At 34.6% G+C, this 17,760-nt stretch overlaps 4 protein-coding genes across 4 annotated transcripts; 2 read left to right on the top strand and 2 right to left on the bottom strand.

Moving 5' to 3' along the window:
- Positions 1-3,038: 3,038 nt before the first annotated feature.
- On the top strand, positions 3,039-4,040 carry LOC105958864 (Late embryogenesis abundant (LEA) hydroxyproline-rich glycoprotein family). Its single transcript, XM_012982869.2, has one exon. The coding sequence runs from the start codon at positions 3,195-3,197 to the stop codon at positions 3,783-3,785; it is 591 nt and encodes a 196-aa protein (XP_012838323.2). The 5' UTR covers positions 3,039-3,194; the 3' UTR covers positions 3,786-4,040.
- A 4,169-nt stretch (positions 4,041-8,209) lies between these two features.
- On the top strand, positions 8,210-11,971 carry LOC105959097 (uncharacterized). Its single transcript, XM_012983128.2, has 8 exons — positions 8,210-8,498; positions 9,121-9,710; positions 9,795-9,910; positions 10,034-10,624; positions 10,728-11,010; positions 11,117-11,282; positions 11,393-11,504; positions 11,587-11,971. Exons 2-8 carry the CDS (start codon positions 9,132-9,134, stop codon positions 11,702-11,704), a joined length of 1,965 nt encoding a protein of 654 aa, XP_012838582.1. The 5' UTR covers positions 8,210-8,498; positions 9,121-9,131; the 3' UTR covers positions 11,705-11,971.
- Positions 11,972-12,403: 432 nt separating this feature from the next.
- Positions 12,404-13,567, bottom strand: LOC105958863 (RING-H2 finger protein ATL57). The gene has a single exon (XM_012982868.2). It carries the CDS (start codon positions 13,243-13,245, stop codon positions 12,631-12,633), a length of 615 nt encoding a protein of 204 aa, XP_012838322.2. The 5' UTR covers positions 13,246-13,567; the 3' UTR covers positions 12,404-12,630.
- A 1,089-nt stretch (positions 13,568-14,656) lies between these two features.
- LOC105958862 (uncharacterized) lies at positions 14,657-15,803 on the bottom strand. Its single transcript, XM_012982866.2, has one exon. The coding sequence runs from the start codon at positions 15,488-15,490 to the stop codon at positions 14,678-14,680; it is 813 nt and encodes a 270-aa protein (XP_012838320.2). The 5' UTR covers positions 15,491-15,803; the 3' UTR covers positions 14,657-14,677.
- Between the last annotated feature and the right edge of the window lie 1,957 nt (positions 15,804-17,760).

Here is a 17,760-nt window from a genome sequence, read left to right as displayed (position 1 = left end):
AATATAGGGCATATTACAAATAAGCCCATCAGTGGGAACTTATTCATAAAGAGATCCAGACAATATTCTCCTTTACCAATAAGTCCACACATGGTCCAGATTTATGTAAAGGACTAAAATAACCCCTCTTACTTTAATATGCTCCAATTTCATCCTTAACTTACTTTAACTTCAATTTGACCCCAACTTTCACAAATTATTCAATTTTGACCCAAAACTTTTTTTTTTCACAAAATTTTTTTTTTTCAAAAACTTTTTTTTTCCGCCGGATTCCGGCGTTGACCGGCGGTCAACGCCGGTCTCCGGCGTTGACTTTTTATTTTTTTTTATTTTTTTTTTTATTTTTTTTTTTATTTTTTTTTTCTTCCGGATTTTTTTTCCGGATTCCGGCATTGACCGGCGGTCAACGCCGGTCTCCGGCGTTGACTTTTTAATTTTTTTTTTATTTTTTTTTTTATTTTTTTTTTTATTTTTTTTTTCTTCCGGATTTTTTTTCCGGATTCCGGCATTGACCGGCGGTCAACGCCGGTCTCCGGCGTTGACTTTTTAATTTTAATTTTTTATTTTTTTTATTTTATTTTTTTTTTTTTTTTTTTCTGTAACTTTTTTTTCCGTTTAAACAGCAATATTGCTGTGAATGACAGTAATATTAACTATATTACTGTTAAACACAGTAAAATTAACTAAACTATAGTTTAACACAGTGATATTGCTATATTAATCTCTAGCACATTAATATTAACACAACAAAATTCATTATCATTGTATAATAAAGTAATATTACTATGTTGTCCGTTCAACAAATGTAAACAAAATAAAAAAAACCAAAAGAATTAATATTACTGTGAGTGACAGTAATATTACTATAGCAACAGTAATATTACTATAGCAACAGTAATATTACAATAGTAGACAGTAATATTATTACGTTACTCCGTGAATAACTCAAACAAACAAAATATCCAAACAAAAGAATAATATTGATGTGGTTGACAGGAATATTACTATAACAAACAGTAATATTACCGTCAACCACAGTAATATTATTGTGTTTACAGTAATATTACAATAATAGACAGTAATATTAATACAAACACCACAAAAAAATAATAATATTGATGTTGTTGACAGTAATATTATTGTGTTTACAGTTATTTTACTGTCAACGACAGTAATATAATTACGTTGACTTGTCAACAAATCAAAAAAAAATAGAAAAAAATAATAATAAATAAAAAAATATAATATTGCATTAATTTACTGTCAACGGCAACACAATTACATAAATGTAATGTCAACGGCAGTACAATTACGTTAATTAACTATCATTGACAGTATAATTACGTTAATTTACTGTCAGTGACAGCACAATTACGGTTAACGTTTAGCGGCGGACGTGGAAAAACAAAACAAACCAAACAAAACAAAACAAAAAACTTAAAAAAACACTAAAAAAAGAGACCGCCGGAAACCGGCGAAAAAATCCGGAAGAAAAGAAAAGAAAAAAAAAAGAAAAAAGCAAAAAAAAAAAAAAAAAAAAAAAAAAAAAAAAAAAAGTCAACGCCGGAGACCGGCGTTGACCGCCGGTCAACGCTGGAAACCGGCGAAAAAATCCGGAAGAAAGAAAAAAAAAAAAAAAAAAAAAAAATTAAAAAAGTCAACGCCGGAGACCGGCGTTGACCGCCGGTCAACGCCGGAATCCGGCGGAAAAAAAAAGTTTTTGAAAAAAAAAATATTTTTTGAAAAAAAAAAATTTTTGGGTCAAAATTTAATAATTTGTGAAATTTGGGGTCAAATTGAGATTAAATTAAGTTAAGGATGAAATTGGAGCATATTAAATTATACTCCAAAAAAAAGTCAAAATTGAATTTTTGTGGTCAAAATTGAACTTTTATGGACAAAATTGATTAATTTGGATTACAATTAAGAATTGGGTATAAATGGTTGAGGGTAATATTGGGATATACATGAATGTTTCCTTTAGTTATAATAAATATTAAAGGGATGGGCTTATTGGTAAAAGAGATATGTCCCCTAAACCTAGAATAATAAACATGCTTGGTTGGGGACTTTTGCATAAAAATCCCTAAAATATATGCTTTTAAGATTATTTTAAAAAACAATTTACTTTAAGAGAAATTAAAACAAAAGTTGAATTTGCAAAAACAAAATTTATATAAAAAAAAAAAAAAAACACTGGGCAACCCTAGAAATCCTAATGGTATTTCTGTAATTATTTATTTTAATATTTTTTTCTCTACTAATTTCTAATTATCATTTTCGACAATTATCAAAATTAAAACTAAATCGTGAAGAATCCTACCCTAAAGGTACATATGTAATTATTTATTTTTAATATTTTTGTTCTCTACTAATTTTCTAACTATAATTTCCAACAATTATTAATCTCCTATTTTTCATTAATATATCTCAAATCTTAAGAGATAAAGATAGAAATTCAATTTGTTAAATTTCAATATGTAACATTTATAATACTACATTATTATTTTTTCTATGTTAGTGTACTATATTTTCTATTGATATTTTAAATTGATTATTCTTTTTCACTTATGAAATAATATCCCGTGTAATTCGATTTGCTAAATCTTAATATGTAACATTTATAATACTACATTATTAAATTTTTCTATGTTAGTGTACTATATTTTCTCATTATATATTAAATTGATTATTCTTTTTCATTTGAAATAATATCACGTGCATCGCACGGGAAAAAAATGCTAGTATATTATAATGCAACGTAAAAACACATGTTTGAATACCACACGCTGCAACAATATTATTTTTTTAATATTTTTGTCAAAACTGTATAGAACAATAGATTACATCATAAATCATAATTAATGTTAATTATTAATTATTAATCCATGACATAAAGAACAACTTAAAAGATGGTTTAAGTATACCTTGAGCGCCAAGCGATTCGCGCCAATTTTAAATAAGCAATTCTTTAAGTTTAATTACCTCTCCAAGACAAGAATATTCATCTTCCATGTAACCCTAATCTCTTCCTCGTATATTTCTTGAGTTTCATGCAAGAAATCACAGCTGTATATGTTTCTCTTACAACCCTTTTCACCTGTATAAAAATCAACCCCACAAACGATATCTAAATATTAAACCCACTTATAACTAACTAACTAACTAATATATACTATTCACCGGCCACCACCATGGCGCCGCCACCACCACCACCGCCACGGCACTCCGCCCTCTGCAGGTGCATCGCCGGAGTTCTGCTATCTTTAATAATCATCACCGGCCTCACGATCCTGATAATCTGGCTGGCGGTGCAGCCGAGGAAACTGAAATACTCCATCGAGCACGGCTCGATCGGCGGCTACAGCCTGGCGAAGGACGACCACCTGAACGCCAGCTTCCACTTCGTGCTCCGGGCCGACAACCCCAACCGGCGGATCTCGGTCTACTACGACAGGATAGACGTTACGGTGTCGTACGAGGACCAGAAGCTGTCGGTGAACAACGTGCACCCGTTTTATCAGCGCAGGAGGAACGTGACTCATCTGGATATGGATCTCGTCGCGAAGAACGCGGTGCTGTTCGGCGCGGTGGCCCGGGATTTGAAAATGGAGCGGGGATCCGGTGACGTGGACCTGGATGTGAGAATCCGGGCCGCGATCCGGATGAAGATCGGGGTTTTTAAAATACATCGCACGCTTAAGGTGCTCTGTGAACAGGTTACGGTGCCGTTTAATTCGTCGCAGAGTTTTACGAGGGTTTACTGTGATTCCGATATTGATTAATTATTCTTTCATTTTTAAAATTTTATTTGTTTATTTGATTTGATATTAAGAGTGTCGAAGGTTGGATTGATTTTCCTTTTTTTTTTCTTTTTTTTTCTCTATCTGGTATATTTCGATTTTTCGAGTGTTGGTGTGACATTGCAATTGTTATTTAATTTGTCATGATTCGAACTTGTATTGGATATTTGGAAAGTATGTAAAATGTTTGAAGTACTTTCCGATTCTCGTAATAATTGAAGTTTCGATTATTCGTAATTTGTTGTGGAATTTTCGAAATTTTCGTGAAGTCATGGCCAGAGTAGTATCGGGTGAGGAGGACAAATATTAGATTAAATGTTTAATCGATTTTTTTGGTTCGGTTTCAAAAACGGATATTTCTTTGTGAGTACAATTATAGAAAGAAAACAAAAACTAAATTTCTTATTTGTTAACCAAAAATAATAAAATAATTTGTGTTTACAAAGAGAAGTTTGTGTACTAGTCAAGCAAAGTATGCAGTAGATTTAGTTATAGTATACCTAAGGGCCTTAATGCGTAGTCGCACCGTTGCGGGAAATTAGATGTTACATCTGCTTATTTATATTCGGTGGTTTTAAACTGTAGATTTACACATAATCACATACATTTTATGTGCATGTGTGTTTAGTCCGTAGTTATTTAATGAAATATACAGTTCAAATTCACCCAATATACATAACCAGATGTAACTTATAATTCCTCCACCGTTGCAGTTGCAGTGTTTAAAATTAAGCACATAACCAAAACAAATATCAATAAAATCAATTTTTTTTGGTATAAATCTAACTAATATAATTGAAAGGGCAAAGTAATTAAAGATACATTAAATAATCGCAAATTAATTAAAGGGTAAATTACAATCACCCCTGAGGTAAGGTATATTACGAAAACTCTCTTATTGTTTTAATAATTAATTAAGGCACATTAACACCCTTTTGTAGGGGGGGAATGTAAGAAATCTACAAACTGCAATGGCTATATGTAATTTCTCTAAAAGAATGGTTTTTTTCGTAATTACAGTTTATCTCAAGGAGGTGGTTGTAGTTTACCCTTAATTAAATGATTGCCTGCAGACCAAACAATGTGCATGCAGTACCAGGACAAGTACCGTGGACCAGCTCTGGTTTGGAATAAAAGTAAGTTGGTTGCCCATACAACTAAAGTTAATTACCCTTTTAGCCTTTATGGCTCATGGTTAGGCACCACATGGTACGTTTACTTGTACTTTCTTTTCTATTGTCCGATCCGATATTTATGGTCCCATTTTTTGCTATTTCCAGTATTCAAAAGTTGAGGACCAATATGTCATGTGCTTAAAATTATTGGGCTCTTTGATTATGTGTTTATCTTCTAATATAATATGGCACAGTTTATGTGTGCTTGCTACAAATTTTTTTAAATTTAAGAAAATTACAAAATTATAAGTATATGTGTGCCTATTCTTTTAATAACAACAATAAAAATACGTACAATTAAATCTCTATAAATTAATATAATCCGGGCCGACAAAATTCTATTAATTTAGTGAAATATTAAATTCTCGAAATAATAATTTAGTAAATTTTTATTGAGTCGAGGCCAGAAGAACGAAATAATTAAGCGAAATAATTAATTTATCCAGATTATATTCTGTATGTTGTTCAATTCTCACAAGTTTATTAGCATTTGTTTATAGCTACTATATAATGACACAACATGTTTGGTGTTGTCCAATAGCAGTGAAAGTTGATCATTGAACTTTTATTTTATTTTAATTTTCTTTTATAATTACATGCTATATTTGAAACCATTTTATATAAAATAAATCATTTTTCCTCAAAATTTCTACCAAAAATCTTAAATATTATCTTATAAATAAAATGTCATGAAAGTTATTAATATACAATATTTTCAACCAAGTTAGAAATGTTTCTTCTTCATTTTTTTCTTCTAAAGAAAAATATAAATAATAGGGAAATTTACGGCTACACTCTTGAGGTAAGATAAAATTACGAAAGAACCCTTTCTGTTTGGGTAATTATCACCACCTCCCTCAACTATGTATTCTTTTACAAAAACCCCCCATAGTTAGTAGGTGAGTGAACATGTAAGAGAATATATAGTTGAATGAGGTGATTGTAAAACATTGGAATTTTTTTCGTAATTTAACCTTACTTTAGGGGTTGCCGTAATTTGCCCCATAATAATATTAGATTTAATTTATATTACTAAATTAGCCACAATAATTTGCCTTTCATGGGATGATCGAAATATAAGGTTGTTTGGACCCCCATAAAAAAAGCGAAGACGTGATTGCACTATTGGATTGAATTTCAATTATAGTTGTACTTTCTTTCAATTTCAACCATACCATCATATGATTCTGCAAGGAAAACATGTTTTACAATAAAATAATTAGTTTCTATATTAATTGCAGTTAATGATAAATAATGGATATTATCATAGAAATTAAGTAACAAATCCATTGAAATTGTTTCATTACATTTTAAATATTTAACTCTCATTTTGAACTGTAGTTTTTTAGTTACTGTGATGGAAATGAAATGAAATCCACCTAGCTATATATAATCCTCCGAATCAATCCTTCAATTTATTTTATGAATTCATTTGGGTTAAATACAAATTGTACTCACGTATTGTTATCACTGTCGCATATACCACATATATTATAAAATGCGACACTCAACTTATCAGTTAATCCTCGGATCTCTAACATCGTTAGTTTGTGGACCATAATTACCTTTTTACCCTTACCTTCCTTGGGCTGAAAATGAAATTATAAAGTTTGTATTTAACCCTTCATCTTACTATAAATATAATTCGAAATTACAAACTCTCAGCCTGAAATAATTAATTCATAAGTTGTTATTATGGGGATTGAATATCCACGTTATTTAGAATCTTTTTGTAATTTTAAAATCTTTCAAGTAAAATCAATGTGCATGAACCTATTTATTCATAAAAAAAATATGTGTAACATTTAAAATTTAGATATTTTCCATTGAGATATTAATTATTATATGCTTTTGTATGCGTTATAAAAGAGACACATGTGAGCATGGGAATATGCATGATGCCCATGATCCCAACATCAACTAGTGCCATGCATCCTATCAATTAATTTTGCTTTCTTAAGTTTAGTCTACTCAAATAATTAATTTAAATATTTATCATAATTTAAATATTTAAATTTGAATCATAACGCGTGATTTAAATAATATATATCTGCTTTTATCTCGAACTCTGAATTTCATCAATACAAAGGGGCAAAAGGGCCCATTCTCATATGTATTTGGAATGATCATGAGAGTAATTATTAATTATATAACAATAATTAAATGTTTAATATATATTCAAAAGCAAATGAAACAATGGCTATGGTTATCCCTGCACGTCGATTAAACCCCATTAATTTAATTTCTTATGATGGGGAATTGTGAGACATTTTACTTTATTTATTTTAATCTTTTTATATATTATATATTTATTTTTTTCATTTTTAAATATTCTACGACGAAGACATGATTTGTAGCATAATATAAATAAAGCCGACTAAAAGTTATTAGTGGATGAGCGTTAACAACATGTTGCTTTTTAATTGTGCCGTTAGATAATACTAACTATATTAATATTATTGGAATTTTTTATATCATTTGACTAAATATATAAAGAATGTTCGTCTTTAATGAATCTTGAAGTTTTTCATGGATTTGTTTGTTTATAAATTATTATTGCAATCTAGTGGTGTACTTTTTTATATCGATATTAATTTTTAATATTCAAAATTGTGATCTAGACCAAGTAAATATTACATGATTATACTCTAATACATAGATTTGCATAAATCAATATAGATATTACACAGGTCAACTTGTATGTACTATCGATTGTGTGTAAATTAAATGTAAAATATCTCGATATATATTTCACCGTGTATTGAATCTACAAGAACGTCAAGAACATACAAGAAGGAATAATATTGATATATTTGACCAAATATAAAATCTTAACACGACGAGAACATATATTTCGTATATCTTCAACTAAATTTACTAGTAAATCTTTTAAATTAGATACAAAATACTAAATTAAATTATCAAATGTAGGGAACAAGGGAAGTTGAATTAAACTATATGAGAAAAAAAAACCATTCTTTAATAAAGTAATTATATTCCAAACAAATTAAAATTTAGTCAGTAGAACCTTATAGCGGTAACCGAACGAGCCCTTACTGTTAAACTTAATAGATTATTTTGGGGCTACTTTGGTAATTCACAGAGGAAAAAGGAACTTTTCACACGCGGCGGTCGCTAATTGTTATTAGTCAAAAAAGGTAAAAATTAAAAAAAAAAAATAAAAAAAAAAATAATAATAATAATAATAATAATAATAAAAGAAAAATAGACGTTAGAGCTACGGCAAAATTTCCGAAGTGTAAATATATATATTAATTGGCGCCGCGGCCGTGCCCCCTCGCCCCCTCCCCCTAATTTCTTGCTGTTACTATTTATTTTTCATAAATGATAAATCCCATCTTCTTCTCTCTCTCTCTCTCTCTCTCTATGAATTTTCTCTGTAACTGATTCTCTCTCTCTCTCTCTCTCTCTCTCTCTCTCTCTCTCTCTCTCTACCCCATTACTCAAACATTGGTTTTTTGGATGTGAAGAAATTGGGCTGCACAAAAGTTGAAGAAAGGTACTATTTTGTCTGCTTTTCTTGATCACTATGCACTAATGTTTGCTGTCTGTTCCTTACCGATGTAATCAATGGTACTTTGTACTAGATTTTCTCAAATCTATCTGTAATCATATTTCAAACTGAGTTCTCTGTTGGTTTGACTTTGAATTGGCTTTTTTTCTTATGAACCAAAGAAGACTTTTTTATCAGTTTTTCCTCAAACCAAACCCATTAGGTTTTGTTTCTTGATTTCAATTTAATTTTTTTAAATGTTTTATAAAAATCTGAATTTTGTCAGATTGCTTTGGCTTCCCCTTTTGGTCAGTTGTGATTGGTCAGGGACAAATTGGATCTGCAAGTCATCACCTTTTTTGCTTTTCCTTAATTATTTGTTTATTTTGCAAGCATTCATAGATTTTCTATTTTTTTGAAAGGGGATTCCAAAAATCTAATTTGACTTTGTGTTTGATCTCTGTGTTCTTGAATATGAATTCTTTCATTGACTTTACATTGCTAAAATCTGACTTCCAATTGTTTGATAAATGTATTATATATTGGATTTTCAGTTCGATTTGTAATAGCTTATCGGCGATTAATTGGTACGATACCAATCATCTTTTTTCGATAAATTTATATTCAGTTTCGGAAAAAATGGCTGTTGCGGGATTGAACAACGCACCCGCTTTCAGTGGTCCATCGTTCCTGCAAATGTGGAAGGATCTCGAGGGCGAGCACATGGCGAATCAGTATCGGTCGAGGGATGACGTCATCTCACAATACTCTTACGAAAACGAAGACAACAACAGTATCGTGTCGGAACATTCTAGCGACGTGGGCGGTGAGGTTGAAGGTGAAAAAGTGAGAAGAACTTCTCGAGAATGGATGAAAAGTAGCGGGCCCCACGCAAACAGCGAACTGAATGTAAAAAGAGAATGGCTCGGTGAGAATGAATGCGAGCGGGTTAGGATTATCCGAGAGTGGGTACAAATGACTACTACTACCACTACACAGCAGAGGAATAATAATTGCGGTTCGCAAATCGAACAAGTGCGCGACGGTTTAGTTATTACTAATCAAGAAACTGGATTACGGAGGCCGATTCGAAGAATATGTGGTAGACAGACTCTTCTTGATCTTCTCGTGAGGGCTCAAAGTGAGAGAAAAACCGAACTTTTAGCTTTGTCGGAGAAAAGGCCCGTGTCGGATTTTGCTCATCGAAATCGAATTCAGGTGTTTATTACATCGTTACGAGTCCATAAACAAGATTTAATTAATTTCACGTCGACCTAATCTTAATTAAACCCCACTCTGCAGGCACTGCTTAGAGGTAGGTTCTTGAGAAACGAAAGATTGGTTCTTGCTGAAAGACCGTCTTCGGTGGCTGTGACTGAACTCGGTTTGCTGAAGCAAAGAACAGTTTCCGATCTCAGGTAATTTTAACCGCTGCTCGTTTGTTGAGATTCGTCTTTGTATGGTCAACTATTTTGACTGATCCATTTCTTGAACTTGTAATTATTTACTAATAGTTAGTTTAATTCGTGGTTGTCGTACAGGGAAGGATTTCAGTCCAAATTGGACAGTTCTACCCCCACCTCGACGAACAGTACCGAGTTCGACTTTTCTACCAGTGATGGGGATAACGGTGAATCGGAGTCAATAATATGCAGGGAAGACGAGGTTTCTGAGATGTATACAGCAGCGTTGGATTCGGGAAGAAGTGGGGCCCACGAGAGCACGAACACGCAAGAACTTGAAGTACAAGTAACCGAAGCAGAGGATCCTGCTTCGGACAACGATAATATCAGCGAGCAAGATTTGTCCGTCAGAGAAGATACAGTTTCGGAAACTGAATCCATACACAACCACGTCACTATAACTAACGATTCGTTGTTAGTTTTGGTCACGGATTCGCCTGAAGAATTTAATGATGAAATTTATATTCGTGAAGAAGACGATCGTATTATTGAAGAGCAATATAATACGGAAGAAGAATTAAACGAGGACTGGCCGAGCAATGTTTTGCAAGAGGCTATAGATAGTTGGCTAGATATGCCTTCTGCAGACGTTGGCAGATTCGATAATACGCTTTATTTCCCCGACGATGATAATATTCGTACCATCGAACTTAGAGAAATTTTCAGCCGGTATATATACTATCTCATTAATTTTTTTTAATTTTAAATTATGTAATCTGCTGCATTAATTTGATGATTTTTCGATAAACAACTTTTATCTTATGTTATGTAGGAGAAGGGTTTCGAGTCTTCTTCAAAGCGGTTTTCGGGAGAGTTTAAATCAGGTGCTGCAGTCCCACGCAGAAAGGCTGGGCCATGTTAATGGTGATAATTGGGAAATTACGGATAACGCGTCTTCTTTTCCTAATTTAATCGAGGAAAATCGACATCGAATTAACCGTGATCAATCTAACAATGTTGCCGAGAGAAATTTATTTAACCCCTCTTCGACTCATTTTGAGGAGTTTGGCAGTGCTATCTGGACACCCCGGATCTCGAATCAACAATTTGAAACGGTAAAAGAAAAAAAAAAACTTTTTTAAGTATCCTCTTTAGTTAAATATTGTCCAATTTTTATTTCGTTTATTTAATTTTCTTGAAATTGAATTTACGATTTTCTAGGATTGGGAGGTGATAAACGAGTTGAGGGTTGACATGGCTAGGCTTCAGCAAAGGATGGATGATATGCAGAGCATGCTCGAAGCATGCATGGACATGCAAGTCGAGCTGCAGCGTTCGGTTCGACAAGAGGTTTCCGCCGCTTTAAATCGGCCTATTTTTGCACAAGGTGAATACAGAATATTCCATTTGGATATTCTCTCGAAAATATTATATATCAGTCCACTTTAATATCACATATCTCATTTTTTTTAATTTTCTCTTTGTTATAAAATGCAGATAATGCGTCCGAGGAGAATCGGGTTCGTGACGAATCATCTCAGTGGGACCACGTGAGGAAGGGAGTTTGCTGCCTATGCCAGGACAGTAAAATCGATTCATTGCTTTACAGGTGACGAGTTGTTCTGTTTATTTTTATCATATAAATATCGGTTATTATTCGAACATGTTTATTTATATATTGACATATGCAGATGCGGGCACATGTGCACCTGTTCGAAATGCGCGGAGAAATTGGTCGAAAGGATGGGTAATTGTCCAATGTGCCACGCCCCAGCAGTTGAGGCGGTCCGAGCGTATTTCATTCACTAATACGAAAAAACGAGGATGCTTTTTTGCGTGTGTGTATATATATAATATATGTATCGTATGTATGTGCAGCCGAACACTTTTTGGGCACAATGGCGAGATGAGTGTTGTGAATGCTGGAATTTGATACTAACCAACTGATTTTATCTAACTGAGAGTCACTATATTGGCTAATAGGTGATGGTTTTTTTATTTTTTATTTTTTTATATGTCTGTGAATAATGACAGTTTGAAAACATTAGCAAATAGAAGGTTTGATGAATTAATTAACATGAATTTCTTAATTAACACACACACACACATATATATATATTCATCCATGAATTATGCTGCATTTCTTGACAACTGCATTTAAGTTACGAGAATGTAGACATATCCAGTGCACGTGTATAGTTTGTTGCAAGTTCATTCATTGCAAAAAAAAAAAAAAATCATACTTGTAAAATATTAGTAATATGTCATTACCAATCGTATTAGATCAATTACAAGGAAACTAAGTTGCTCTTATTAATAAATAAACATAATACAAATTTAATTTGAATTGGGAGTCTAGATTTGTCATTTTTGCAACATATACGGCTATTTTTACTTGGAATCGTACTTGATAGTGATAAATCTGACTGCAAACTATTATACAAGATTGTAAAAAAAAATTGACTATACGAGAGTGTAAAAAAAATTTGAATTTGAGTACTGCAGACATAGTAAAGATAATGAATTTGATTGATGTACATGTAATTACAATAAAGCCACCCAATAATACAAAATTAAATACTAATCACCTACAATAATAAAAACATTTTTGTGTTCGCTGCACCGCAGCAAGATTAGCCTAGTCAGATCAATGACGTGTCAACCAAACTCCAGCGGGATCCTTTATCACTCCACGTGTCACTATTTTCCACCGTGGATCGTATTATGAATTATTATCAGACTTCCTCAGCCGTCTTGAACAGCTGGGTGGACCGACACAGGGGGCAGGTCACGTGCGAGAATAGCCACGTGTCAATACATTTGGAGTGGAACACGTGACCGCAGTTAGGGATTAGCTTCACCGTCTCCCCCTCCTGGAACTCGCTCAGGCACACCGGGCAGTCGTCGGACATCCGCCGGTGCTCCGCCGCCGCCGCCTTACCGTAGGCCACGAGGGGCAGCGAGTTTACAGCGGAGGGGTCGAGTCCACCACCCCTGCGATTGGGCGGCGGAGGGGGGCGGCGCGGGGAGGAGGAGGAGGTGGCGGCGGAGGGAGGTGGGGGTTCCTCGGCGGCGGTGAAGCGGCGGATGTAGATTGAGAAGAAGCCCATGAAGAAGAGGGCGGTGAGGAGGACGAGGATGGTGAGGGCCATGGAGGAGTCGAACTGTGAGGTGGGGTTGAAGGGTCTTCTGTCGGCTGCAGGTGAGGAGCTATTATTGATGACAGGCCGGAAGCCGGAGTCTCCGTCGGCGGCGGTGGCGGATGGTGGGAGAGAGCGGATTGCGGAGGCGTTCTCGACATGTGATAGTTGGAGGAGGCTTATCCGAATTAATAATGCGGTGGGGTTCATCTTTAGATAATCTATTGAAGCGGCAACGATAAAGATGTGGAATTTCTGGTTTTTGTAATGTTGACGGTGGCGGCGGCGGTGGGTGTGGCGGATGAGGACGGAAGAGATGGCAGAACGAAAATGAAAAATTACAATGACTGAAATTCACACTCTATTATATCTTTTTTGTTGTTAGTGATTGCAATTCACTTTGTCGGTGCTTCTTGAGTTAATAAAATTTAATATTATTCCCAAAAAAATTTTATCATAGACAATAGATTTAGCTCAAGTATTATCCTCTCGTTGTTGCGTTAGCTTGTGAATCGTACGGATCGGATTGAAATTGGCCCTTAAGTAAAAAAATCTGTTTTTCTTTTCTGAAAGTGAAAAACTAATTTCAATCATATTCAGAAAATATTGGTAAAAATCAGATATCGGAATTTCAGAATGTGAAACTTGTTCCAAAATTGAAAATTTTCAGATCGCCATCGATTTCGATGGAATTTGGAAAATTTCATCTGTGCTCTCTTTAAATATAAAATTAATAATAATACTGGTATTTTAATTGTAATATTCGAAAAAAAACTGTAATTTTTTGAATTATTGTTGGATGTTTAATCGGATCGAAAATCGAAATCCCGTGTTTATTCCAATTCCAATCCAAATAATTTCGGAAAAATCGCAAGTCGGGATTTCAAATTTTTGATTGAAAAAATTGTTCTAAAATAAAAAAACATCAGGATTGTATTCGGCGAAAATCAAAAACTTCGTTCCAATTTCCACCCCTAATTGCTCCAAACAAAATATTTCAACTCTAATCGGTATTTCCCATTTTCTATCAAAAATCTGCAATCATTTTGCTACTTGCAAAAAAAAAAAAAAAAAAAAAAAAAAACCTATATTCCTCAATTCTACCCTTCAAAAAAAATCCAAACCAATTAATAGATTCGAAAAGTTGTGTGAATATAAAGATGGTGACGTCACCGTTTATATTTGGGCATCATCTAAAAAAAAATCAGGTGATTGGTCCTAACTTAGCTGCCCACGTTATACATTATCCATGAACCCTCACTTGATTGATGTCAATAAACTCTCTGTTTTAGAATTTCACATTAAATGCCTACCTAATTAATAAATGCATGATTTAAAATTCACAATAACGTCAACAAAATCGAGTGGGAATAATCCAAATTAGGTCAAGGTGTACAACTATACATGCATAACGTACCACTCAAATTAAACCTAATTAAATAAACAAATACAATATATCTTACACCACTAGTTATATAACTACCAACAACCTAGATAAATCCGAACACCCAACCTTCCAACTTCACAGTCAACCCACAAAATTGTGCCACAATTGGAAGCCAGGCCACAATATATATATATATATATATATATATATATATATATATATATATATATATATATATATATATATACTATTTGATTATGATTTTGGGACGTAGGAAACGTAGTTGGTGACGGCCTTGGTACCTTCGGCGACGGCGTGTTTACCCAACTCGCCGGGAAGAACTAGCTTGACCGCCCCCTGGACCTCCCTGGACGACATCGTTTTCCTCCCAGTGTACTTCTGCAGACGCGCCGCCTCCTCCGCGAACCTCTCGAACATGTCCGTCATCAGGTTGTTCACGATCGTCATCGCCTTCGACGAGATCCCCATCTCCGGGTGCACCTGCTTCATCACTTTGAACACGTACCTCTTGTACGATTCTCCGGCGCCGGCGCCGGCGACGCTCCTCCGGCGTCTCTTTGGACGTAACTTTTCAGTAGTAGCCTTCTTCTCCTGACCCGCTTCTTTCGCCTTCTCCTGGAATTTCTTTTTCCTGGTTTCTCTCTTCTCCGCCGGCGGTGGGGTTTCGAGTGGCTCCGACGATTTTGGCGGCGGCGCTTCTTTTCGCGGCGGCGTTGAAGCGGTTTCGGGCTCTGAGTAGGGCTGCGTTTCATCTTCGTCTTGTTCTTGTGGAACAATATCGGGCGCCGGAATCTGCTCCTCTTTGTCTTCAACGGGAATGGTTCTGAGGACGTGTTCTTTCTCCGGCGAAGAAGTGAAAATCTCGACATTTTCAGTATTCTGTTTGGTGGAAGAAGAAATCATTTCAACACTCTCGTTGTTGTCGTTGTCATCATCTTCGCCGCCGCTTCCTCCCGGAGTAACCACCACTTTGACGGTTTCCTCCACCACTTTTGTCGACGTCACCACCGTTTTCTTCGCTCTACCCGGCCGTTTCTTCGGTGCCATTTTCTCCTTCTTTGATTTGCAACTGAGTTTTTCCGAATATGTATTTCTTTTTGCCTGCACAAAATATGATTTATTCAGTTGTTCTTTGAAGTTTAAAAAGTAGAGCGGTGAGGGTTCGGGAGGTGACCACGAGGATAACACGTGTCGATTGATTCCCGCATTACTGCTACGTGGTTAAAAAGTAAAGGTAAAGATATTTACCTTGTTCGTTAAAAGAAATTGACGGGCCCATTTTCCTTTCTTTATTGGGCTGATTCAGCCCAAGTCTATATTGGGCTCTTCACAGGGCAATCATATTTTTAAGAATAATATTTATTTCCTTTGTTTTTTTTAATAATTGACGCACTGGGTAAATTCACACTCTTGTATGATAACGTATAAAATAAATAAAAAATGTAAACTATACTAGGCTAACTATGTGCGACAAACTCCATTGAACGATCGTTGTCTAGGAGATTCGAATGTGAGTAAATTCGTTATATAAAAAAGTTGTGGATGACTATTTCATATTTCAAAATCTCTATATTCATCGATATTTACATTGATTGCTCAATTAGTATTTATAATCTACATACTTTCTTTATCTGTGTAGAGAGAATATCTTCGAATCCTCTTCTTCCAACGGACTCTCTTTCAGCCTTCTAACCCATCCCTCCATCGTCTCTTGCATGTTCGGATGAGATATTCGAGGGGCATCGTTTAGCGAGTTTAGTACTAACGAACTTTGTTCGGTCGAGCTTCTAAAGAAACCTCGTTTTTTAGGTATATTGGGTCGGTGGACCCAGTAAATCTCTTCCAGCCCATATGTATTATCCTTATACAATTTAATAAGCCCAATATGAGGAGTTTGACACAACGTTACCAAACTAATCCTCATCGAAGATGCACATATTAAATAATAAAATTTTATTCTCAAAAAAATCAGTAGCCAAATATATCTAATTTTCTGAAATCAACCTTAAATTTGGAAAATCGAATCCGATGAGACTCGTACCTAGTAGTCCCATCGTCCCATGATTGATATTACAAGGATTGATTAAACATTGCTACCAGCTGTTAACAATAGTTGATAGTCATTGGATCCTTTTTGGACAATTAATATAGAATATTCTCTCTATACTCTATACATAGTCTATAATCTATATATACACATAAACATTAATAATGAAATACTAATATTCAGGTAAAATATTCTCAAATTAGTAGAAATACTGTGGCGCTTTTCATTATCCTGGGAGTCTTGTAATGGGCAATGCCCATAATTATAAGAAGGTTTTAAAAAAAATATTAAAGGAGAGACAAAATTATAACCTTAATTTTATTCATACTTCTATTTAATTTATTTAGATTCCCCCCCCCCTTTTTTTTTTTTTTTTGTCAATTTTCTTTTGACTCTTTTTTCCCCCAAAATATTAAAGGTTCATTTATAAGTATATAATAAGCTAAATAAACATGTTCAGGATGCATATAATATAACAAAAGATTTCATGACCAAATTAAACCAGAGAATTGTTTCAAGTAAAACCAGAAAGAATGTAACAGATATTAGATTTATTTATCAAATAAAATAAATCATTTAGTTACTAATTAGGGGTGTGAACGAGCTGAACTCGACTATTTATACTTGAGCTCAACGAGTTGAATTTTTTTGACTCGAGCTCTAGATCGTCCGAAGCTCAAGCTCAAGCGAAAAACTCGAGCTCGAATTCGAGCTTTTATCGAGTTCACGAGCCTGATCAGCTCATTTACCACCCCTACTTTTAATTTGTGACAATTGTATATAACCTATATATAAATCGCATTCAAAAAAGCAAACTCCAAGTATATATTATGCACAAGCTAAGTAATGTAAATTGTTGAATCTTAGCCACATATAAAAGTATTTAAGAAGAAAAAAAAAAGGAAAAAAGATGTCATCTGTCATGAGTCTGTCTCTTCTTGGGACCGGTAATCGGGCCGGGCTCCGATTGAACCCTAGATTGCTTGTCGCACGATTGGAAGAACAATTCCAACTCCGCCTTTATTCTGATCATAATCTCATCCACCGCCTCCGCCGCGTTTGGAGCTCTTGATCTCCGGTGGCAAGTCACCCTTCTCCTCCGCTTCCTCGGCGGTGGAGGCGGGTGGCTCAAATCCACCGGAGGAATTCTGTGCTCTTCAGACGTCGGCGTTTGGTACCCTTCTTCGGTGTCGCGAGCTGTGCTCGACGACCCTATATCTTCTTCTCCCCCTCCAGCTCCTTCCAATTCCTTCTTGGAAGTTTCTAGAAC

This window comes from Erythranthe guttata, chromosome 14, assembly GCF_056151865.1.
Source record: "Erythranthe guttata isolate IM_541 chromosome 14, IM_541, whole genome shotgun sequence".
Classification (NCBI taxonomy): Eukaryota; Viridiplantae; Streptophyta; class Magnoliopsida; order Lamiales; family Phrymaceae; genus Erythranthe; species Erythranthe guttata.
The sequence above is the reverse complement of the archived record's forward strand: the minus strand, read 5'-3'. Positions and strand labels throughout refer to the sequence as shown.

Excerpts from the sequence above, each read along its gene's own strand:
- LOC105958863 (XM_012982868.2), bottom strand. The coding sequence starts at position 13,245 with ATGAACCCCACCGCATTATTAATTCGGATAAGCCTCCTCCAACTATCA.
- LOC105959097 (XM_012983128.2), top strand. The coding sequence starts at position 9,132 with ATGGCTGTTGCGGGATTGAACAACGCACCCGCTTTCAGTGGTCCATCG. Across the intron at positions 10,625-10,727 it reads CTTAGAGAAATTTTCAGCCG|GAGAAGGGTTTCGAGTCTTC; the intron begins GTATATATACTA and ends TATGTTATGTAG. Across the intron at positions 11,283-11,392 it reads TCGGCCTATTTTTGCACAAG|ATAATGCGTCCGAGGAGAAT; the intron begins GTGAATACAGAA and ends TATAAAATGCAG.
- LOC105958864 (XM_012982869.2), top strand. The coding sequence starts at position 3,195 with ATGGCGCCGCCACCACCACCACCGCCACGGCACTCCGCCCTCTGCAGG.
- LOC105958862 (XM_012982866.2), bottom strand. The coding sequence starts at position 15,490 with ATGGCACCGAAGAAACGGCCGGGTAGAGCGAAGAAAACGGTGGTGACG.